The sequence below is a fragment of the Ahaetulla prasina genome, chromosome 4 (genome assembly GCF_028640845.1).
Source record: "Ahaetulla prasina isolate Xishuangbanna chromosome 4, ASM2864084v1, whole genome shotgun sequence".
In the NCBI taxonomy this organism is placed as follows: domain Eukaryota; kingdom Metazoa; phylum Chordata; class Lepidosauria; order Squamata; family Colubridae; genus Ahaetulla; species Ahaetulla prasina.
This window is the reverse complement of record NC_080542.1, coordinates 41,413,754-41,439,145: the sequence shown is the minus strand read 5'-3', so window position 1 is coordinate 41,439,145 and position 25,392 is coordinate 41,413,754. Positions and strand designations below refer to the sequence as shown.

At 38.1% G+C, this 25,392-nt stretch overlaps 1 protein-coding gene across 5 annotated transcripts in view; it reads right to left on the bottom strand.

The window, feature by feature from the left end:
* The window catches only part of PRR29 (proline rich 29), a 709,947-nt gene that overhangs the window by 22,244 nt on the left and 662,311 nt on the right, over window positions 1–25,392 (bottom strand). For 3 of the 5 annotated variants that reach the window (XM_058180923.1, XM_058180921.1, XM_058180922.1), the window contains exons 4-9: window positions 19,881–20,031; window positions 17,721–17,777; window positions 15,485–15,638; window positions 14,196–14,287; window positions 11,158–11,237; window positions 9,061–9,129 (exon numbers count right to left, since the gene is read on the bottom strand). In XM_058180923.1, the coding sequence (XP_058036906.1) occupies window positions 9,061–9,129; window positions 11,158–11,237; window positions 14,196–14,287; window positions 15,485–15,638; window positions 17,721–17,777; window positions 19,881–20,031 (603 nt within the window). Of the gene's footprint in view, window positions 1–916; window positions 5,763–9,060; window positions 9,130–11,157; window positions 11,238–14,195; window positions 14,288–15,484; window positions 15,639–17,720; window positions 17,778–19,880; window positions 20,032–25,392 lie in introns of those variants that run through there. The other 2 variants (XM_058180924.1, XM_058180925.1) reach the window with 2 other exon arrangements.

The following is a 25,392-nucleotide window of genomic DNA, read 5'->3' as shown; positions in this document are numbered from 1 at the left end:
ATGAATAATAGCAACATCCACATAATGAGGCTCTTGTAGAAGTGAATAAAATTAGTGGAATAAAAACCTGAACTTTTAATTCATTGGGGAAAGATAGTCAGAATGTGAACAGAGGTTCTTTATTATCTAGCAATATATCATTTATTTAAATAAGTGTCACAGCAACATGTGGGTAATAGGAAATTATTAAATGGCCCCCAGGAAAGTGCCATAGGAGTTTTACCCAAAGGTGTGTTTTCAAAAGACAATTTCCTTGAGGAAAAAAACATAATCCAGTTGTCTTTTGAAAATGCACCTTTGAGATAACCGTGACCTGGATGACCGAGAATCTCCATAGACATACAAGCTTTAGTTTGGAGATGGAAAGTGTGTCATTTTTACTTTAGAACCTTGAGACACACTTGTAGGTCAGAATGTTCTCAACCATGTTTTGTTGAGTTCCAAGTAGGAGAGTTGGGTGGGATCCATCTTTAGAAGCCCTTTCACACACCTGTTGCTCAGTGGTGGTTTGCTCCCGGTTCACTCTGGTTCTGCAGAACCGGTAGTAAAAATCTGCGGACATTCGGAGAAACGGTAGTAATGGTGGCTGGCCACGCCCCCGAACTGGTCCCCCGGTCATCAGAGGTGTTTTTTTTTAACTTTTAAAAGCATCTTTTCTTCAGCCAAAAAAAAAAGGCTTTTAAAAGTAAAAAAAAAAACCTCTGATGATCACGCAGCTCAGCAGGGATCATCAGAACCCTTTAAAAGTTTTTTTAAAAAATAACTTCTTTGGCCAAAGAGGTTGTTAAAACAAAAGGTTTTAAAAGGCTCCTCTTGTGATCCCAGCTGAGTTAAGAGATTCTGGGCTGCTATTAAGCAACTTCAGCTGGGATCATCAGAGGAGCCTTTTAAAATCTTTTTTTCCTCTGGCCCACCCAATCCCCCCTCCTCACTTACCTAATTACAGCTTCTTTCCGGCTGGCAAAGCCATGCTTTACATCAGTTGCATCAGCTAGCAACTGAATCTTACTGCCTGCCTGCCTGCCATCCATCTCCTCAATGCCTTTGCTGGCTAAGGAACTCTGGGAGTTGAAGTCCACAAACCTTAAAGTTATTAAGGTTGGAGACCCCTGAGCTAAAAAGTATAAATAAAATAAAATAATAAAATATTTGTGCAGCTTTCTGAGATTTGGTGTGTTTCTGTAGTGTTTTACTCTTAACTACACAAACACATAGAATCTCACAAAGCTGTATGTGGCATTTTGTGTGTGTGTATGAGTCAGTTGTGTTGTGTTGTGTGTGTAATGTGAAAGTTGGTTTTTGAGCTTTTTGTGGCTGTGTGAGGTTCCTGCTGTTGCAGGGGCCATTTTGGGTGAAGTGCAGCTGCTTTTACATTGTGTGTGAGTCAGTTGTGTTGTGTTGTGTTGTATGTGTGTAAAGTGTGAAAGTTGGTTTTTGAACTTTTTGTGGCTGTGTGAGGTTCCTGCTTGTTGCAGGGGCCATTTTGGGTGAAGTGCAGCTGCTTTTACATTGTGTGTGAGTCTGTTGCGTTGTGTTTTGTGTGTGTGTGTGTGTGTGTGTATATGTGTGTCCCCTCGCAAGGACTTGGAGGCAGCTCCTCTGAGGAAAAGAGGAGGCAGCGAAGTTCTGGCTGTCCCCCGGGAGAAATCGCCGTTTCTGCAGCATTGGTCATGTGACTGAGTGGGTGTGACCAACTTGATGTCACTCAGCAAGGTGCCGACCCATCTTGCCCTCAGTACCAAGCCACGCCCACCAAATAAGCCATGCCCACAGAACCAATAGTAAAAAAATTTGGAACCCACCCCTGCTGTTGCTTGTTTTAGAAGAAGAGAAAAACCAGCCTGCTAGCACTGAGCACTCCACTTGCTTCCAGATATGTCCCAAAGGAGGGTCCAATGTAAAAGCAAAGTAGGAGCTAGGAAATGGGATTCCATCTGTCTTACAGCTTGAGGAACTTATAATTAGATCCTTCAAATATCTGGGAACTGAAGTTGTCTAAAATGTTTTCCCCCTCTTGTTTACGATGTTATTTCCTTAAAAGTTACATTAAGGAATGTATTGGCATCTCCACAGCTGGACAGAATGTTTTGTAGATCAAATTCATAGTTACCAATTTTGCAAATTCCTCTTTATGTTTTCCTTGGCATTTTTCTAAGACCTAGTTGACCTGTTCACTGCATATACGACCCGCTTTCTTGAAATGGAGTTAAATCTCTGAAGAGAGCTTTGGAAACAGAACAAATTCTTTCTTGCTTGCTTTTTGAGTCATAAGAAGATGGCCTTTTCGACCCACTTATCTGTTAATATATTACCTAGGTTCAACACAGGGAGGTGGCCAGTTTTCCCACACTATGCTTAGTCTGTAATGTAAAGGCAATGAAGATAAATGGACGTAGCTGAATTCTTCTGACAGCTGCACTGAAATCTGACTTTAGATTTTGCTGTTGTTATTGTTGGATAGAGCTTTGGTAGAATGAAAACAGAACCCTGCTAATTGGCTTGGAATTGGATGTAGCATCTCACAGCAGTGCCTATCCTCAGCTTTTCATTTGTTTGACTAGAATGATTCTGCCTGAGAGAAAAAGAGAGAGAGAGAGAGAGAAAGAGAGAAGAGAGAGAAAGAGAAAGAGAAAGGGAAGAAGGCAGGAGAGGGAGACAGAGTAGGGAACTGCCAGGAGACTTTTGCACAGAAAATCCTTGGAAATTTATATAAGTACTTTAAAACTAACCAGATTATCCTTTGATTAGCTGGTAAGATCCACTTATGAAACTGTCATAGGCAAAGCACCAGAGCAGTATGGGATTTTGTGAATTGATGTCTTAAAGATGCCAAAGTTGAGAAACACTGCACCAGAGGGAAGGTGGCAGCAGGAAGGCATCTTGATCTTCTTGCCCCACACCGCATGCTTCTTGCCCATTTATGACCCAAAAGCACCCACAGACCCTTTTACTAGGTGGGACCATTCTTGCCACATCCACCATTTTGTTTTGTTTTGGAGCGAATTAGGGCAAAGACTTAAACCAGAGACTGATTGGGAACAAAAACGTGGAATAACGTGCCAGATATAAAACTAAAAACATGTAACTATGTATTGCTTCTTGTAACACACGCACCAATACAATTTTCCTTGGTTTCAAGATATATGGCTCAGCGTCAGCTCATAAATTTGAAGATGAGATGATGTAATTTCTGTGTTTAAAAGTGATGTTCCCGTGAGACTCTTAAAGGCAGAGGCAGCAATATTCGCAGGAAAACACGATTGAAAAAGGATGCATTGTTATGCAAATGCCACCATTACCTAGATGTATCTATTTTGACGCCTGACCTCAAGATGTCATTCACAGTATTTACAGTACATGATGATGTCACACACGTCTCAGCATTGGCTTTTTTTCCACTTCCCAGTCCCTTCTCCATCCCATAGATAAATGTTCACCGCTCTTGCAATAAAGTAGCATATATCATAGGTAATAGGTTCCTTCAGAGCCAAAGCCATGTTCTGTCTCTGACCGGAATAAGAATTCATCTCTGGCTTGTGGCCACACCTACACTTCTAGTGAAGTTGTTTTGCAACTGCTCTCAGTGAGATCATGATAAGCATGCTAGTTTTATTCTTCCCTGGAAATAATTTGCATTCCAAGCAGATTAGATTCAGTGTGGATGTTAACACTGTCTACTGATCATATGCTCATCAAGCAGTCATTAGGGAGCTTTGTACTATATAGAAAGTGCTACGGTGTAGATCCTGCTGGAACTTATAAATAAAATAATAACATCCACATGGGGGGGGGGTGTATAGTGGGCTCTCACACAGCCAGGAAGATGTCATTAGTTAGCAGTATCTTCATTGTGTCTGGCTGCAGGACTGCTCAGGAAAAAAAAATGGACAAAAAGCAACCAAAATGCTAAAACAATGTGACATTAGATTTTGCAGAGTAAGTCTGTTTCATTAGATACCTACAGTATAGTGTGAGATTCAAATATGCACATATTTAACTGAAGGCATCGGTGGAAATAGAAAACACTGTGGTTGGAAGAAAATAAAATGCAGAAGATGCAGACAATGATAACTGCACTCTTGTTTACATTTGCAGTCTGTCGAGTGGCAAAGATACTACATATTTCATTGATCAGTTGATAAATATTTGTAAGCACAGTGTCTCAGTATTTATTTTAGGAAGAGCATTACAGAACTTAATAGCATCATTCATAATATGAATGATCTATTACTTATCTTCCGATGTCACCTATGCCATTGTTTAAAAATGCTATTTTACTACATTCTGCATAGGATACACAATTTCTACACCGAAGACAAATGTGCAAATAACTACCCCCATAATTATAATTGCTTGAATCTTCTGCATTTAGTTTCCATTTAGCCTCACCAACTACTCATTCTAGAAATCTACATGTAATCTATCTCAAGATAATATTGTAGAGATATTATAAAGTATAGTCCATAAAAATTGTGTGGTTTACTTTAACAGGCTGATTGGGCATATCCTGAACTATAAACTAGACATCCATGTTGTGACTTAATATGTTGTATGAATCTAGTTTATGTGAGTATTTTACATGTATTGTGCAAACCAAAGATTTGGGCCCAGTCAATGGTCCTCGAAATGACTTACACAACCCACCAGAGTTATCATTCTGGAAACTGCTAAAACATTGCTCATAAATAGCCTAAAAGGACATATATATATATATATTTTTAAACTCTTTTTAATGCTGGTAGTTCCCAAGTTGAAGTAAAACATCCACAGAGGTGGAATAAGCAGAAATGACAGTTTATCCCCTTCCACAAGATCACTTTTAATAGTGCTGTTAAGAATGGGGAAGCAGGGCAAGTCAAAAAGGTAACTGGACCCCACCTCCCCCAATCCTGGGACACACATATGTTGCATTACACGCCAATCTAGACAAGACAGTAGCTGTATGGCTAACTAGTGTCAATGGGGCTGGTGCATTCATGAGTGCCTGCATTTAGGAAGTGGTCTATAATGGTACGTAAGGTGAGCCATTCTATTTGAACATGCTCACCTTGGTCATAAAAGATCTGGCTCACCCAACGATTTGACCAGAACTTCTGAGACCCTGTCACATTTAGCATACAACAAAAAAGAATGGTGACCCTTGCTCAAAAATGGACCATTGCTTGTTTCTAACTCAGCAGTGATGTTGTTAAACAATGATAAACTCTTGAGCAGGAAAGTCTGTGCCATGACTTCCACTTTTGTTGTGGCAAAAGAAAAAGAAAAAGGGAGCAGTTGTTGGATGGAGACATGGCTTGCAAGGAAAAAGTGAGACTGCCATCAAAAGGATTGGCATGCAGGCTTCTTTTGTATAACTTGTAGGCTGTCTATGAAGGAATGGTTTCTTGGTCATCACACTTCTCCAGTTCAGAAACTGAGATGTGTTGTCCGCTGGTGGAGATAAATCTTGCCCCTTCCTACACCCTCCTCCACTCATCCTGGTAGGACAGGCTGATGCAACTGAGTCCATGAAATCTTTCACTGATTTTGACAAGAAGAGAGAAAGAGAACAATTGGATGCATAGCGAATTCCTCAGTGGTTCCCCCACCCTGTTAGTGAGCCTGAGTAGGATTCCCTGGCTTTTGTAGGTTCTGCCATCCATAGTGCTGAGGAAGCATTGTCAGCACGCAATTTCTTCCAACGTGCCAAGTGTTGTCTGCAGTGGGACTGTCACAGTGTGGCTCGTGGGATCAGAGTGGTTTGACAAGGGCTCACACGTGCTCTGTGAACAGAAAAAAGGAAGACGACCAAAGGAGAATAAGCGGACAAGTCCATTCTTCAAATCTTACCTCAATTAAGAACTCACTAAATAGTTTTAGGCAGTCATTCCTCTTCTGGCCTTAGCTGTCTACCTCCAAGATAACAGTATTGGCATAACTTTCAGAGATACAATATTGTAGGACCTTTGCTATGTTGCAGAAATGCAAGGTATTATTAAAATCACTATATGCAGTTTTAATATCCTACTACAACAGGCCAAAAAGATAGGCATTTCAAGGATATAAATAAAGCTGATTTCCCATTTATATTAAGCTAGTCCTCTCATATTTTTCTCAAGTTGTGATAAAATTCAGATCTGATGGCTCCAACACCAGCTACTTCTCCCCACATTCCATCCAGGGTTTATTTGCTTACTGTCTTGCTTATTAAATTTTATGGAGAATGTAAAAGCTTGCACACTATTCTACAACTTCTGACTTGTCCTAATAAATTGCCTAAACATGACGGTTCTCAAAATACAAGTTTGTTTCAACCTACCATTTTCAAATGGTGAATCCTGAAAGCCCCAAGGAAAAATTCAGAAAGGGTTTTGATGGCTGAGGGAATCACATTCTGTATTTGTACGGACACGGCTTATTAATGACACAACATATATTTGTGCAAAAATGCATGAACGCATGCATTTAAAATGTTTAAATCTTGTTCATATTGGTATGGGAGTTACAACACTTCTTTAATTTATCTCATTAAAATCAATGGAATGTGAAAGAATTTAATTTGGGCTAGGTTTATATACACCTATGCACATGCACATGCATGTAGACACTCACACACGCACACACAAATGAAGACAAATATCCGTGAAGCTTGACATTGGAAACAATTACACTTTGAAATTTGAAATAGGATTCATTGGGGGGAGGAAGAAAGTGTAAAATTTTGAAAAACAATTTTTTTTAGGATTTCAAAGACTAAAGTCATATGCCTTCTTAAACCCAATTAAAAACACTCCCAAATAAAGATTGAATTATGTTGCAATTGTTTCCTCATAAATGAATTCTGTTAAGTTCAATAGAACTTACTCTCAGATAAGACGTACACAAAATTACAATATCCAATTTCACTGTTTTTGTTGCATAAAAAGAATCACTCTTTGTAGCCGATAAAGTATGCTTAGAGGGGCACAGTGGCCAAGCGGTTAAGACGTTGGGCTTGTTGACCGGAAGATTGGCAGTTTGAGACCAAGTACTGTGTGACAGAGTGAGCTTCCATTACTGGCCCCAGCTCCTGCCAACCTAGCAGTTCAAAAGCTTGTAAATGCAAGTAGATAAATAGGTACCACTTCGGTGGGAAAGTAACAGTGTTCTGTGTACCTTCGGCACATAGTCATGCTGGCCACATGACCACAGAAGCGTCTTCGGACAACGCTGGCTCCTTGGCTGTGAATCGTCGGAGATGAGCACCGCCCCTTAGAGTCAGACACGACTGGCAGGGGAAACCTTTACATTTATCTTTTAAGGTATTCTTAATTTCTTTCTTGCAATGATGACAACTGTAAGATTGCTAAAGCCCTGCCTATAACAAATCAGGTTGTTAGAAGAGGAGGGAAAGGAGCAGGAATATTGCATCTGGGCTGTAAAAATCCAGACAACCAATAATGGCAGCAAATAGTTAAAATTTTGGACATCTGATAATTATCTGGAGTTTTGCACACCAGATTTGGTAGCCTACCAAAGAGACACGTGTATCTCTTTTTCCTTTAGGATGCACTTAAAACAAACAAAACAACCAACAATAAGATGCCTTACCATTGAAAGTCAAAATCTTTTGAATAAGGCAGACTTCTAACGAATAAGTTAATAAAATTATTTTGAAATAACTGTTTGTGAAGCAATAAGATAAAGTGGTCATTTTAAATCATGCGGGCACACTTCCGATCTGCAGCATTTATTTTGTTGATTATGAGATCAGTTACGGTAATTGAAGATAGTAAGAAAAGCCTCGTTTTGGAATTGGAGGTGGAATTAAATAGCCATTGGAGTTCAGGGACTTGATTTAAAAAGTCTAATTTTAACTGTTCCTTTACTCCTCACCCATTTCCATATTGCTAATGTTTCTACCTCCTCTAATCCCCTTAACAAAGCTGTCTGAATGTTCACATTTGTCAATCTCAAAAGCCGGCAACATACAGGGAACATCAGGAGCTAATCAAGTTTCACCTTTTCCCTTCAAGGGGAGACTCCAAAGAATTTCATGCTATTGGTATCTAATGCACTGAGCAATAATCCCCCTCACACTCGTATAGCCACTGTCCATGCAAAAAGGAAATAAAATAAATTGTATAATAAACAGTAAGCATTAAAATTTTCCAAAAGCTTTCTACATGCTTTGCTTCCATTCCTCTGTGACATTTAACACCCCCCCCCTGTGAGCTATGAAGGTGAAATGTTGCCATGCCTGCAATTTTGCAATCCATTGAAAATGGGGGAAGGGGATTTTAACTAATGCATATGGTAGACACAAGCTCCAGGCATGGAACTTCTATTGGCTGGGGATGGGCTGGAGGTGGGGAACCTAAGACCCAGGGCGACTCAAGAGTTCTGCCAATGGGAAAATGTATTCTCTACAAGTTTTGCAGAGTTTTAGTAATTCAAAGGAAATTTCCAATTTTGAAGCAATAAATCCTAGGAGTATCAGAAAAAAAAAAACGAGTCAGCTTGCCTTAAGAGAAGATTTTATGGAATCAATCAGGATCAGAGCTAATCACAAAGTGGTGCAAAATGATAATTTCAATTGGCTCTCAGGAATCCACCTTTTGGAAGGTTTCTTCATTTAAGTAGCATTACATAGGGCAGAAATGGGATCTATTATTCAGAAATCCTTGCCAAGCCAATGCAAGGCAACTGGAGATCTAGAAATAAAGCTATCCAGAGCTAACTTCTGCCCATCCCTTATTTAATTAACTGATTAACCATTTGCTCCAGGGCTCACTCAGAGCTTTTTTGTCAAGCCAGAAGTCAATCTGTACAATGTGAATTTAAAAAAGGACCCTCTGAGTAAATGCAAATGACTTTGCCTTCTGCATACAAATAGCTACAAAAAGCTGCTGCATCTGAGATTGGAGGATAAACTACTGAAGCAGAAAGCATAAACTCGAGGCCCGGTGCCACTCTGTGCAGAAATTAAGGTCATCTCCCCTGCCAGATTGAAAATAGACTCTGCCAAGGAATATGCCAATGTGCTTGCTATATGTTGGCTTCTGCTCTTGTCAGTCCTGGCAGGGATGTGGGCCTACTTACCACATTCTCATCATGGCTTCCTTCTTCCTCCTCTGGGCCAAGAAGATCAAACAGTTTCTCTTTGATCAGCTAAAAGAAATCGGAGAAAGGATAAGATCCTCAGTTCCAGTAAAAATCTGATACATCCCAAATCCTCTGGCAGCAGAAAGAGAGGTCCTCTTCTTTGCACAGCACTATGCTGGATTAATTATTAATTCTTAATCCATGTAGTAAATTTAGGGGCAGTGAAGTCTGTTTGCATAAGAAGTCTGACCCAGTACTCTTTTTTTTTTTAATTTAAAATTTTATTCAGCTTTGTTCACCTACTTCTAAGGCTGCTCTTGCTTTCTAAAAAGCCTAGAAATACATTTTGTTTAAAAATAAAAATAAAAAGAACAATGCTAAAATTTAATTTTAATGTTGTGAAATTCTTCTTTCCATACTCTCATGAGGGCAATTTTCAGCAAACGATTATTATCTTGGTTTTGGATAACTTTCCAGAGATAATTATATTAATTTAACCAGGAAAAAAAAAGGGGGGGGGAGGGGGGAAGGCATTTTTCAAAGCCCTGCATCTGAATTATCTCTGAGAAAGGCAGATGTTGCAAGGCAAACCTGTATGCAAAACAGGTTCTCTTGCCAAATTCAACCAAGTGAATCATGCTATGATTTTCTAATCTGTTCCCAGAAACTGCTTTGTTTAACAGGCCCTATGCGCTGGAGAGGTCCTACCCCATACTATGTTTGAGCATCCAACTAACTGCAGTCCAGGAACAAGACCTGAAAAATGGATACCCATTTTTTGGAGTAGTATTTATTCATTTTTGCTTCTTTTGCTTTTGCTTGCAGGGAAAAATTTGATGCCAGCCAAAAGGCTAGCTCAAATTCTACTTTTCATTGGGCTGGTTGTATATAGTAAGGTTAGGACGTTTTGGCTACTGGTATATCTTACCCCAACCCTAAACTGTGTCTTTTTGAGGATTCCCCAGTATGGAGAGAGCCAGCCATAGATCTGGGAACCAAGATCCCAAGTCACTTTTTCCTTCCAAGGTTTATTTATTATTCACTTCTTCTTTTGTTAAATTTATATCACACTTTTTCTCCAGGATCCTAAGCAATGTATAGTCATTCTTCCACAAGAATAACACTGTGAGATTTGAAAGGGGATTACTTCTGCATATAAGAATCCCTGCTTTTCATAAAGTAGATTTCAGGTTCAAGTCCCACCATCTCCATGCAGAAAACTCTTTTATTCCATGTGGACAATAATGAGAAAACTACACCCATCACACTTGTAGAAAGGAATCCCTTGTGTGATGTTGGCATTAAGGTGCTTCATGTGGATTAGGAAAATCCAAATTCAATCTTCACTCCAGCAACATAATCTTAATGGATAACTCTGGGTCAGTTTTTATCCCTTTCTCTCTGCATAATCTGGTACCTCAGATGGTGAAAGCATGAGGCATTCAACATGAGGATCGTGCTATTTGCTGTTGTTGGTGGTAGGCATCCAGAAGAAGCAAGGAAAACACCCCCAAATCAGTAGTGGTAGCTTAGAAAACAGGTAGCAGTTGTGGTATTGCTTTCTATCTATGCTGCAACCCCTCTCCCCTTAATCACCGAGTGTGAGCAAATGTTAACAGCTACCAGCCTAGCAAGGTACATGCCTTCTTATAACAATTCTGCAAAGCAGGAGGGGATAATCCACAGGCTGCTTAGAGCTCCTGGACACCTTTTCCTGTTCTCTTTCTGCATGCCTTTGGACAGATGCAATTTTCTGATGCCAAATGATGAAAAGCAAAGCAAAGATAAAAGCTGCTTAATCCTTCAGATAGGTTCAACATACCCAAAATTTTCATAACAGCCTCTAACCCGTCATCACTTTATCCCAAATCAGATAAAACCTTAGGCTGTGGTTCTGCCTTAACCACTGGAATGTGTGTGTGTGTGTGTGTGTGTGTGTGTGTGTTGAGTACCCAATTCAATGAGTTTCAGAGTGATTGAGTACCAAGGTACCATACGCACACACACAAGTTCATGTTAACATAACATGAAAATACATGGCCACTGGACTACATTATTTGCTACTTCACGGAAAGGGCTGGAAGTGCAACTTACCTCATAAATATAGTCAAATACTTCCAGAATGGTGAGGATACTAGCACCAATAAAAAGACCCATCTGACCCCCAATATCACCTGGGGAAGAAAGAGGAAAAAACAGAAATAAACATTTAATAATAAACAGAAATAAACAAATAAACGCGCAGCTCCCATGTAACACCGCTCCTGCGCAGACTGCACTGGCTACCTGTGGCCTTTCGAGTGCACTTTAAGGTGTTGGTTACGACCTTTAAAGCGCTCCATGGCTTAGGGCCTGGGTACTTACGGGACCGCCTGCTGTTACCACATGCCTCCCACCGACCCGTACGCTCTCACAGAGAGGGACTTCTCAGGGTGCCGTCCGCCAAACAATGTTGGCTGGCGGCCCCCAGGGGAAGGTCCTTCTCTGTGGGGGCTCCCACACTCTGGAACGAGCTTCCCCCGGGTTTACGCCAAATACCTGACCTTCGGACTTTCCGCCGCGAACTGAAGACACACCTTTTCATCCGCGCGGGGCTGGCTTGAATTGAATTTTAATGTCAAATTTTTATCAATTTTAAATGGGGTTTTTAATGTATGGTAAATTTTAAATTTCCGGGCTAATTTAAATAAGTTTTTTAAATCGCATTTTAAATTGTACTTTGTATTGTTTGTTTTATTTTGCCTGTACACCGCCCTGAGTCCTTCGGGAGAAGGGCGGTATAAAAATCAAATAAATAAATAAATAAATAAATAAAATTTTAATCTTTTATTTTGGTGCACATCTCCAAAATAGTGCAATAGTGAAATCTCCCAGTTCGGACCAGATCGCGTGATCCGGTAGCGATCTTGGCTGGTAGTTCGGAGAACCAGTAGCAATCACGGTGCAAGGCTCCGCCCATCCGCCCAGCTGTCATTACTTCCTGGTTTTAACCAGGAAGTAATGTGTTTTGTACCCTCTGCATATATGCAGAAAGGTTTTGCACATGCGCAGAGGGTATGCGTGCGCATGTGACATGTACGCGCATGCACTTCTGAACCGGTAAGGAAGGTAAGTAGATTTCACCCCTGTGCACATCAAAGTAAATTGCTGGGACTGGGAGGCCCTATCTGGAAATTAGGCCCCTCAGCTATGTAAATAAAAATATATTTTGAGCAGATTTCCAATTACAGCTGTGTAAATTCTGCATTGATTGGCTCCTGGGGCAAGATCAAAGCCATTCTTCTTCTCTTCATTAGAATTTCAACTTACTTCCTCCAATATTCCAATCATTCCTGTTCCTATTCTTATTTCTGTAGTACCAGTTTAACAAAGAGCTAAACTAAATTAAACTGCCAGGTGCTGGAACATAATGCCTCATTTTAACAGGTCAAAAGCCTATCCAAAGCAAGATCTCAGTGCACAAGATTGCCATAAGGTATTGGTGTCATTTTTTTTAAATAAATGAGTTGGATTAAAGAAAAGAAGTAATAAAAGAAAAAAAAACACCCTACAGCTGTTGTAGAAGTGTATGCACAGAAACATACACACCCCTTCTTTTTCCTGCCATATCACAGTTGATCTCTATACAAACAGGAAGAAATCTCTCTGTCTATGTTTTAGAAACTAAAAGACTTACATCTCCATGACAACAGGGGATATGATTAAATGCACACACAAGCCAAAACAAATGGACACACAAGCCAAAACTCAAACTGTCTTCTTTTCACCCAAACCGCATACAAGGTTTGGGATTTGACTTCCTAAGCCAATATTTATTAGATGGATGGGCGGTAAACCAGAGCTATTATCACGGCAACCCATATTTTCTCATCTTCTTCAATATTGTTTCAGTTACTGGTTCTATGATTTGAGGTGCAATCCCATACCTAGGATACCTAAATAAGGGCCAGAGGATCCAGAAAGAGACTTGATACATTAATGGAAATCCATATAAAATAACAAATATTTCAAATATTAGCAACAGAGAGATATGGCTCCTTTAAGAGATTGGTGCAATTCTGTATAAATCCAAGATCTGATGCAAGAAACTTTCCTGTTGTGGATTCTAGTCTCACCTTTTTTTGCAGGCTTGGCAAAAAAAAAGATGTTTCATTTTTGTTTCATTTTTCCCCCTTTATTATTTCATTATTTTCTAAGAACCGTAGCCTCCTTGCCATCTCAAATAAGCCTTATTGTGCCTTAATTAAGAAAGCTTCACATCAAGACTGGATAAAGCCCAACAGAGAAAACAAGAATAGTGGGCATGGCTGATACTCTTCTGACAGATAGATTCACCTTGAATATTTAAAGTGGTTCAAGCAGATAGATCTTCATTTTCCAACGTTCCCATTTTCCCTGCACAGACTGGCATATAAACTTCATGAATTCTGAGCTGGTGGAATCAAGTCTTTTTCTGAGCTCAGCACAGAAGCCTCATAATAATGCAGGTAATCCTTGATTTATAACCATTTATTTTGCGACTGTTCGAAGTTACCACAACACTGAAAAAAACTGACTTAACAATGGGTCCTCACACTTATAACCATCATAGCATCCCACAGTCATGTGATCAAAATTAAGTACTTATGATGATTGCAGTGTCCCATGGGGTTGTTTTGTGATCTTTGCAGCTGGTTTCCAACATGCAAAGTCACTGGGGGAGCCTTTGGATTCGCTTAATATAGATGTGATTCACTTAACAACTGCAACGATTTGCTTAACGAAAGTGGCAAAAAAATGTCATAAAATTGGCCGTGATTCACTTAACAATTCCCTTGCTTAATAATGAAAATTCTGGTCTCAATTGTGGTTGTGTGTCAAGAGCTACTTGTAGACCAGAGTGTAAACCAGAGATGCTAAAGGCTCTTACATCAGATTTATTCAGTTGTCAAAATAATACGGAGAGCCATTTGCTGCCTATGGCATTTCTTAGGGCTTGTTAGGTTTGTCTCTCTTTCTCTCTCCCTGTGCCCCTGTTGCTTTGTTTCTGCTTCCTGTCTTTCCTCACCAATTGACAGGAGCTCCCTGGGATTAACTCCACATTGCCTACAAGTTTCAATTGTGTTGGGTAAATGCACAGAATATTTACTCACCAAGTAATGCTGCCACTTCATATGCTTTCCTCTGCTCAATGGTCTCATAGTTAAGAGCTTCGAAGAATATATCCAGTACAAGAATATTCTCCCTAAGGAAAGAAAACAGGTAGCCCAGAGGACATCAAGAGGAAGCAATTCATTCCTTGAGAGTTAGTAATTGGTGGAGAACATGTCAGTGTTCCCAATGTTGTTTACCTGAAATTCCCATTGAACCAAACCACTGCTATAATTCAAACAGTAGAGAGGGTCCCATATATCCCATTCCTCCCTTATAGTTTCTTGATAACCAGAATATTCACTCTTCTCTTACCCACTTTTTCCTGAATACTTGTTCCAAATGTGCAAGTGATTAAGAATAAAAGCTGTTTACAGACAACACTGATTCCCTTGGAGAAGAAAGATGCCACAAAGTCCCAGTAAACAATAGACATGCCTCACTAGGTTTGATCTCCCTTCTCAAAACTGGCACTTTCCAGATATGCTGGTGGTATAATTCACAGAATGCTTAAAATTACAGTCCTACAAAATTGTACCAGCTTGGGAAAGGCAGCCTGTCTTTCTGTTTCCCACAATAAACAATGATATGTAGGCAGGGCTTTGAAGGCAGTAACTCTTTGAAACTATTGCTATTCTCAAAACTGATAGTCAGGTGCAGACTCTAATGAACCTGGAAGATCCATGCTAATAATTTTACCAATGGTCTCTAAAACATAGGGTTTGGGGGCTGTGGATTTTGAGTTGGCCATTTGTACAAAGCTCTTTGTCTTCAAGGAATACTGATTGCAAAAATAGCCTACCAGGACACAACAATTGATTGTAGGGACCAAACCCAAGATACAGTGTCCTGTAAAATCTTGACTTCCAATATATCTCTTCTGAACAGTACATTTGCATCTTTCACCCATCTAATTTACTGCTTGTTTTGACTGTATACCTACTTCTGGATCTCCTGACCTTTATTTAACTGGAGACTTTAGATTGTGTCTTCTGCCTAAGTTTGATTAGGCACTTGCTTCTAGCACTGAACCTCATTTGATACTCTGGAAACCCTAAGTTTTTCTGATTCCAAGTCCAGTTGGGTGGTTTATTTAGTGGCCTTAGTAGCAACACATCATTCTTCTGAAATTCTGAAATCTAACAAATCTGAAAACTGATACCTGAAAGAACAACTCCTAACTGATACTTGACAATAACCACTAAAAGTTTTGTTATTACACAACCTCTGTTTGATTTACTTTACTTTATAAAATGATTATTCCACCCCTGTTTAAACCAGGATTACGTACGAGATATATTTCTCTGACTTGTTAAACTTCTTCTCAAGGTATTTAGCTGAGGTCTTGCTGGGGATCTTAACCATGGACAGCTCCTTGTTGTAACGGGTCAAATTGCATGGAGTTTGGCACTCACAATAATCATTTCCCTTTTCACCAAGAAGCACTATAAGGCAAAGCAAGAATCAGATTGGTTGATTAGAGTTTAAGATAGACCTGCATTATCTAGCATGATGCCTTTCAGCTGAGGTTGACTATAACTTCCATGATCCCACCCAGGCTATATAAGAGGGGTTATATGCTCATGAAACTGTAGAATATGCTTTTGGAGAAGGCAGATTTATACCCACACAATAATAGCTAGGCCAATGTCCCAAGAATGTTTTAAGTAACTCAAGGCAGAGATAGCTAGGAACCCATTGTTCTTCTTTCTATTCATTAAAGATGTTCATTGAAGTTCTATTGTTAACAATCATAGCTAATAAAAGCCACTGATAGGGTAATCCATTATGAATTCTCTTCTCCTTTTGAAAAGTCTATCAAAAGTCCAATTTATAAGCTGTAGTGATAGTGTAGAGATAGTGATAAGCTTGCTGCCAGAAATAGCCTCTGCCTTCCTTCGCTTTTTTGCAGTAATATATGAAAACTTGTTCTTTGATTATATTCCATGCCCAGCTGTATGTAACTTTAGAAATGAAACAGAAATTTACAAATTGTTCCATGTTTAATATATATCAAACTCAAAAACATCTGATTTACATTCAGAATGCTAACTGCTGAGTTTGAAACAGTTGTCCTTATCATTCCAAATGTGCGCCAAGCTCAAATTTGAAATATCCCAAGCTTAAAGCACTCCATTTTGAGTTCAACATGCACTGATCTGAGGTCAAAGGAACAAAATCAGCTTTGGGAGGTTATAGTGTTAAGCAGAGGTGATGATTGCCTAATCCTTTCCTTTCCTACCCCAGAAATCATCTGTCTTGGGGAACAAACCACTACATGAATAAAGATACCATAGAAGAATGAAGAATGAGTGAGATGTGAATCTAAATAAATACCATGTTAATACTGCAGCAGCAGCTGCCCAGAGGTGTTCACAAAGTAGAAATGTCAAAAATAAAATCTTGCTTTTGAATTGTGTCTTGATGAGAATTCTTTACAGTACATGACCGTAGAGATTCTCAGTCATCCAGTTCATGATTGAACTGCAAAGGTGCTTTTTCAGGAGGCAACTGGACTTTCTTGTTCTTTCTTTGAAGACGTTTCGCTTCTCATCCAAGAAGCTTCTTCAGCTCTGACTGGATAGTGGGGAACAGAATGGAAGGATTTATATTGGTCATTCAGCTGGTCATCTGCATCCTTATAGAGGGTCGTTGAAGCACTTGGAGGTTTATCTGTGTCCTCAGAGTTACCTGAGTAATAATCCCGGTTCCTGTAATCTGCAATTTTTCTCTCTGGAAATCCATTCCTACTCTCACACCATCCAAGAGTGTTCTCTACAGACTTTTGGGATTTGGGATGGACACCCTTGGAACGGTGTGGGAGCAGGAACGTATTTCCAGAGAAAAAAAATTGCAGACTACAGGTACCAGGAGCACTGCTCAGGTGACCCTGAAGACACAGATAAATCTCCAAGTGCTTCAACAACCCTCTAAAAGGATGCAGATTACCAGCTGTCTGAAAACAATATAAATCCTTCCGTTCCCCACTATCCTGTCAGAGCTGAAGAAGCTTCTTGGATGAGAAGCGAAGCATCTTCAAAAGAAAAAACAAGAAAGTCCAGTTGCCTCCTGAAAAAGCAGCTTTGGGATTTTACAGTACATGTTTCTAATGAGTTTCATGGCAAAAATGTTCACCTCCTTAGATCAACTGAGGAGAAAAAGTGAATTTGAGCACTGCAAATATAAACATGAACTTAGAGGAACTTGTGCGAATTTCATTCTTCAGATTCTTCCCAGTTTTTCCCAAGGGCCATCACAGGCAGAAATGGCAAGTTCTGGGAAAACAAGTTACATTGCAATTGAACTGAGTCATGTCATTTCTATGGAAGGTTTGCACAAACCCTCCTTCAAGGGGGCACCTGACATTTGCTTGGTTGTGTGCAAGACTCCCTCTGTGTGTATGTATGCAGAGGAACTTTCATTCTCAGGTAACATATTCTGTAACAATACATCCCCAATCTGAAATGCGATCCTTCTGAAATATCAGCCTAGAAGAAATAAACCGTCATGATGGTGAAAGAATTTACCTAGTGCAGGTTCTGCACACTCTTTATACTGCTCCGGTGTACAAAATGGAGCATCCCCTGTATAAAAAAAAAATGGGGTCATTTTTATTATAAGCTTAGAAATGATGGCTTTCTTTCTAAAATGCTTAGAAAAAGCACTCTCAGGTTTCAGTCACATAGTGGCAAACAAAATTCCCAAGGGAAACATGGCAATTAGAGATTCCAGGGATGAGTATTGCATTTCCTAAGTTTTTTTCTTCCTTTGTTGGCACTGTCACAATAATATAATGGAAGAAGATGGGTGTATATGTCTCTTCTTGTTTTCTCCTTTCTCAAAATGATTGGATTCTTAAAGGTCTACAACTGTTTGGTGAGTTTTCAACATTATGATTTGAATTAGGAAAGCAGGAAGTGCATTCAGTGTGTCTGCGAAACGTAAACTACCCTGTTTATAGAGATCTGGAGATGTAGGTATGCATGAGTGTGAATATGTGCATGACTGTGTACAACAATTTTCATGCATCCATGCAGATGAACAGCCACAATTAACATCCATCTGTGAAATCAAAGACTACTGTTAGAAAGTTATCTGCATCATCTTCTAAATGCTTATCTAAAACAAATTCCATCAAATTCATTAGGCTTTCTGTGGAAAAATATTTTCGGTTTGATTTTTTTTAAAAATAAGGTTTTAAAAACTGGACACTACGGTAGAGGGACTTCAAGATTACAATTAAAGGAGAAGAATATATAAACCCAATTTAAAATTACAGAAAATTGGATATATTGAAGGATATTTTTGTTGTATATCAGGAGAATCGCTTGTGAGGTGGGTGGTTATTAGATAAAATTTGGTAAATTATATGGAATTAGATAATTGAAATAAATAAATATTTTTGAACAATGGTCTCAGACGTTAGTTTTAATAGTGTCAACAGAGACATTTGCTTCTATGGCGATTGTGTCTAGAAGATGTTATGGAAGAAGAACAAATTCTACTTGACAAGATTGAGACAGAATCATAAGAAGAAAGATGTTACACTGGACATAAAAAAGCAACCAGTTTATGTGTTAATAATTAAAAGGAATATGCAAACTAAACTAAGAGAGAGACCTAGATAATTTTCCTCTATTGGCTTTACAAGAGTTTTGCTAAAGTTTTTAGGAATCCCATGAGAAAGGAAAAAAAAAAGATTTTTTAGAAAAATCATATGACATTATTTCAATGAATTAAAGATTAAAATTGTTAGAAGTAAAAGGAAGGAATATAAAGTTGGTTTATTTGACCAAGATCAAAATAGATACATTATTTCTGGTAGCCTTTAATGGACTTTTGCTGACATCAGGATTGGAAAGACCGCCTTTTATAGTTTATAGGTAAGAGATGGGATATAGGAAGAGGAGATCATGTTGTATTTTAAAAGGAGCTGATCATTTACTAAAATTGTTTACAGTTGTTGTGATGAAGTAGATAATCACTTAGGCATTTCTCTTCTTTTTACATATTCTTCCTTTTTTATTTCTCTTCCTATTTTTTTCCTTTTCCCTTTTCTATACTTCTTTTTATTCTTTTTTATGTGTGCATCAGTTTTTACTGTTGCAATAAGAAATCTCGAATACAAAGAAATCTCTAATACAATTACTATTAAAAATGAATTCATTAGGGCTTACCCTTAAGTGTGCAGCTTAAAACATGCAGATTTACACAAAAACAGTGTTTTTGTCTCTAAAAATAAATAAAATGAAGGTAGGAAAAGATTTGAAATAAAAAAACCAGGCACATATTTTGAAAGCTCTGTAATTATTGGATATAAAAGCTCTTTATATCTAGCTATAAAGGTTTATCCCAATTACTTCAGATTGGAAAATAAATCTCTATTATTAATACACTACTATTTTGAGGAACATAACATTATTAACAGTAGAAACCACCTCTGAGTGATTAAGGTTTGTATTCTTTGTGCTACACCCTACAGAGCATCAGACTTGGTTACTGAAAATAACCCTTATAGTGATAACCTGAATGTAAGACTTACTAATTCAAAGAAGAGATTGAAGGATGGATGCAAACCAAACCACAATTACCTCTAGAGCCGCTTATCCTCCAGATAAGTTGGAGAGTTCAAAGATAGTTTCTACATGCATTTTGTGTTCTGGCAGAACTCATTTCAAAAGACATACCTGGCATGTGAACCATTTTGCAATTGCAATTCTCTACAACGTAACGGGTCTCACAACTGATCCTGCATGCAGTGATGCTATAGATGGGGAAAAACTCCAGGCCGAAATCTGATGAGTGGCACTCACCCCATGGAGGTGGAAGGTATGTCAGCTGTAAGAAAAAGGCAGAGAACTGGGTGGCAAATAATGGTGTTTGTTCCTAACTATAACAATTCTAGACACTCAGAATTAAGTAAAGGTATACATTTCAGCTTTGCACTATTGGCAAAATAGTTTAACCTCACCTGGACTTATTCATTTATTTTATTATTCTGACTGCACAGTACTGATTTCTGGGTGATGTTTCTCTGGGTGAAACATCATCCAATTTCTCGGGGTGATGTTAAAAAATGCAGACAAAAAATAATAGTAAAAGACACAGATGTTTTAAAAAGCCAATTGTAGTGATAAAAACAACGTAGATAATATGGTTCTTTCTTTTCCGGCCACTTCCCTTGATTTGCTATAAGCATGGATAGTGTTTTTCAAACATTTTGTAATTGTGAACATTCTAAGAAGCATCACTCTCTCTATATTTTTGCTATTAGGGAATTTGAATTTTTGGTGAGAAGAGTCATGACTACGGTTGCATTTGTGTAGATCTGGCTTTCTCCCTTTTAAAAATTGTTTTAAAATTAAATTTCTGTATCCCATATACAAATCTGTTAGTATCAACTGAATTATTTTATGTACCCCATCCCATAACAAAATTTCTGCAAACTCAAACTTCCCCAACAGAAATCTCTAGGTATTAAAGAGCGCAGAGAAAGTTCACTCAGTAAACCTATCTTTATTCTTCCTAACCAAAAAGAAAATGAAAAATAAATGATATATAGACAGTCAGGATTATGCTGGTCTTCAGACAATGGACAGAACAGGATCCAGCCTGGTGTGGGGAAAGGAGCAGGCATAAGTAAGATGGAGATTGAGAATGGCTTGGCTACAGTCAAAGGCACTGAAATTTTTTTTAGAAAAAAACAACAACCCACCGTGCATCCCCAGGCGAGAAACTTTTGGACAGCTTTGGAAAACCCTCAAATGCTTCATTTTAAGCCCCCACCCCAATCTGTCAAGATACTAAGCCGAGTGTAAGTAATCTTCCTAATGCCCAAAAAATGACAGAGCATGAGGGGAAAGCAGAAATGCACATACATATAGAAACAATATATAAGCACATACACAGAGAGAGATCTGTAAAGAAGAGGCCATAAAAAGACAAGATGATGATACAAATCCCACCATCACTATAAGGGGCAGGCTGTTAAACTGAAATATTATCTGTACCATCTTGCTTCCACTTATGCCTGGATGTGGCTTTGTTTGCACATATCCTGATTAATCTCTGGAGAAAAAGTTGCCTATACAAATGCAGAGACTTAATAAGTTTCTTTCTGTGGGTTGAAGCCATACTCTGCTTGTTTCTCCTGTCTTGATAAATCAGTGGAAATTACATATAAGGACTCCGGATTCTAACAATCTCAAAAACATCATTGAATCATAAGATTGGAAGGGACTTTGGAGGTCTTCTAGACCAATGATATCAGATTTGGAGTAAGGATGAACAAAAAACCTAGAAAAGAAATACCAAATTCAAAAATGGGCCAAGGGCTACTGGGAAATTTAATCAGCTCATCCCTAAAGTAGAGGCAGGTGAGTGGCACTAAGAAAATTGATGATGGTTTTTTCTAAATCCTTTTCCTTTCTGGTTAAATGACCCTGGTTGTGTGTATGTATGTACCAGTTTATCGCTGGTGCACACATACACACAACCACAAAGATCAATATTAGAGAAGAACACAGACAGATGCAATGCATTATTGTATTAGACAAAAGGCAAATGCAATCACCTCCTATGGAGACAGTTGATGAAAGGTTTGGTAAAAAAAATGCTAGAAGCCATGTCTGCATATTTTCCCTACCTTGTTAGATATTTATTACTGTATTTCATTTTTGCACTTTTTTAAAAAAGTGTGTAAGAACACAGTTCCACTTAGTACAGCACATGTAAATTCCAACTTGATAATTATACTAATTTCCAATAGATAGCTTAGTAATGCCATAACATAATCACACTGGCTATTCTCCACACATATATATATCTTATTTTAGAATAGCTGCACAATTTCAAGGGCAGGATTACATATAATATACTGAAATAAATGTTTTACCAGATCTTGTCATAGGACTGTTTCCAACTAGGATAGTTCGTAGTATTATCACCCTAAACTGAGCTTAAAAATACTTGCTAATAATCATGATAGATCCCAAAATCTCCTAAATTTACACAATTTACTTTTTAGGACTGTAGGTCACTCTAGAATAGAACAAATCCCATTCAGTCACACAAGTGAGTATCCCAGAGAGCATTTTAATTATTACAGTAAGCCAAGAAATGAAGGAAGACAAAAGAAAAATAATCTATAAAAGCATGAATGACCCAAATGCAAATCAAAGCCATTCTTAAATGCATATTCTGTTATATAATTAAATTATTGATATTTAGTTCAACTGCTCTGGAAAATAAGTTGAAAATTAAATTTTTAATTGGCATATGCATTACCCAGTTAGGATTCCCAATCATAAAACACTTATTTGAATATAGAAAGAGAAGTACATTCTTCATTCCATTGGGCAATTGGTGGCAAATGGGCATTCTCCCAACCCTGTACTATTAATTACTTTCCAGTCATAAAAATGCCCAATATCCATTTCAATTGACCTCTTAGCTTCCAAATCACTGGTATATATTTTAATGGAACATGAGATTATAAAAATCAGTGAGTTTTCTGGAACATAATTAATATGTGAAATCTTTTCTCTGAAAAGAAATCACTGCAGCACAAGATCACACCAAATGAGCCAATGTAGCATTCTAAGTATCACATTTCCATAATTAGCTGAACCTATCAATTTCTTTCTTGAAAAGATTTGCAACAGCCATTAAATAATAGTTTTTGTTAAATTAATCATCATTTAAAATTTGAAAGTCACATAAATGTGTCATAGGGATGACAAATGCTCTCGCTCTGACATTTATTTACTGGACACTCCAATTCCATATTCTAACTTTAAAGAAAAGTAACAGAATGAAAAATAGCAACCTAAGGTAGTCCTAAAATCATTTTTGTATATGCCTGAATTTCAGAAAAAGGTTTTCCTTCTGTTAATTTAACCTTCCCAACATGTATATATATTGAAGACTTTTAGGCTTATCAATGACAGAGGATTCCATAAAAGCCTATATATATTCTTGGAATTTCAAGATAATTTGGGTAGATTGTGTTTTATTTCATGGGACAACAAAGGTTTGGTTCCTGAAAATCTCTGGGTGTATCTTATAGATTTTTGGCTGATAATTATGAAAATCACTTGTAATTTAACATGTCATGTACTATTTTATAGAAATCTTATATTTTTACATAATGGCAACATACACTCTTCAGTTATTTTTGTTCAGTGACTAAGTTGTGTCTGACTCCTTACAGTCCCATGGACCATAATTTTGATAGCTCACCTATCCTCCACTATCTCCCAGAGTGGCCCAAATTTATGTTCATTGCGTTGATTATATCATCTAGCCATCTCATCTTCTGCTGTTCCCTTCACCTTCTGCTTCAATCTTTCCCAACACCAGAATCTTTTTCCAATGAGTCCTCTCTTCTCATTAGGTAGCCAGAGCATTTTCACTTCAGTTTCAGTATCTCTCCTTCAAAACAATAGTCAGGATTGGTTTTCTTTATGATTGACTGATTTGATCTCCTTGCAGTCCAGGGGACTCTCAAGAGTCTTCTCCAGTAGAACAATTTGAAAGCATCAATTCTCTGACGCTCAGCCTTCCTTATGGTTCAAGTATCACAGCCATACATTACTATCACAGCCATACATATGTGCAGGATAGTTGGCTATCCTGCACATATGAAAGAAAGATATGAAAATTGTTGCTGACACACATCCAATACACCAAGTTCAACTGAAATACTTAGGGAGATCAAGAGATAGTGGATCTTCCGCTTGGAATGCAACTTGGATATACCAAGTACTGTTGTTACATATGTGAATGAAACAGCTGTGCAAGAGAGTTGCAATACAATAAAAAGAAATAGCTACTCTGAATTTGGTTCAAGACAGAAAAGAAACATGGCACATGAATCATTTGTTGATCTGACAAAGATGTTTTTGCCACTGCTTCATGTAAAACTCAGACTGATAATTTTTTTTGTGAAAGTGATGAACAAGGAAGATCAACATTTTTTGTTTTTTTCACACAGATGTTTTCAAGAATAACGGATGCCAAAATTAAGAAAGGTATTTTTGTTGGTCCACAGATCAGATACTTTATCAATGAGAAGTGGTTTGAAGATTTGTTAGTGGGGCCAGAGAAAATTGCTTGGACAGCATTCAAGAGTGTTGTTGAGAAATTCAACTAGTTGACAAATGTCTTATAACATATAAGACCATGAAATGTAACATGTCAGTAAATATTCATTTTCTGCATTCACACAGGAGTTTTTCCCCTGAAAATCTTGGTGCAGTCAGTAACAAACTTGGTGAAACGTTTCACCAGGACATTACCACAATGAAAAAACAGTAACAAGGCAAATGGAATCTATCAATGCTGGCTGACTGTTGTTGGACACTGCAGCAAAATGCATCATATACTGAATACAAACAAAAATCAGCAACAAAATGCTTGTAGTTCTGTTGAACTCATTCAGTATGTAGGAAACATTATGTGATTTAATACATTATAGTTATTAAAAGTTAATTTCATATTTCTCACAATTCCTACATGATATAGTCATTCTGAAATTATATTTGTGTTCAGTTTGAAGGGGTCTATCATAATCACCCAAAGTTTTTCAGGAAGCAAAACTTTTGAAAAAGTTGCTAGCCAGTGATTTATTTTCATAAAAATATAACATGCTATTAGCAATCTTAAATGGTACATATCCAAATCACCAGGGAGACAATCACTAAATTCATATGAGGAGCTCCAGTTGAAGCTCTGTTAATCCATTTAATGGCTATTGAAGCCAGCATTCTCTGTGGTTGTCCCAGATCTTGAGAAACATTTCTACTGAGGGTGGGGGTGGGGAGACAACCATAATTGATACAGTGGTGGGTTGCCCCTGGTTCTATAGAACCGGTAGTAAAACCGGCAGGAGGCTCCACCCACTGACCCAATGTCATCAAAACTCTTCTGCACATGCAGAAGAACGCGGGCACGATGCGAACTGGTAGTAAAGGTACCTGCACTGATAGCTTTAAAGCTGAATTTCTGTAGGCCAGTATTTAGCAAATCTGCCTTTTTTTTTTTTTTACATGATTTAAGTATTTTGTTTTAAACTATCTTTGTTTTACCTACTTTTGTATCCTAAACTGCCTACAGGAAAGAAATTATTGGTAGTGAAATGTGATGCAGGCATAAATATTAACAATAATTTCAGCTGAAGAAATGTGAGTGTTCTTCCTC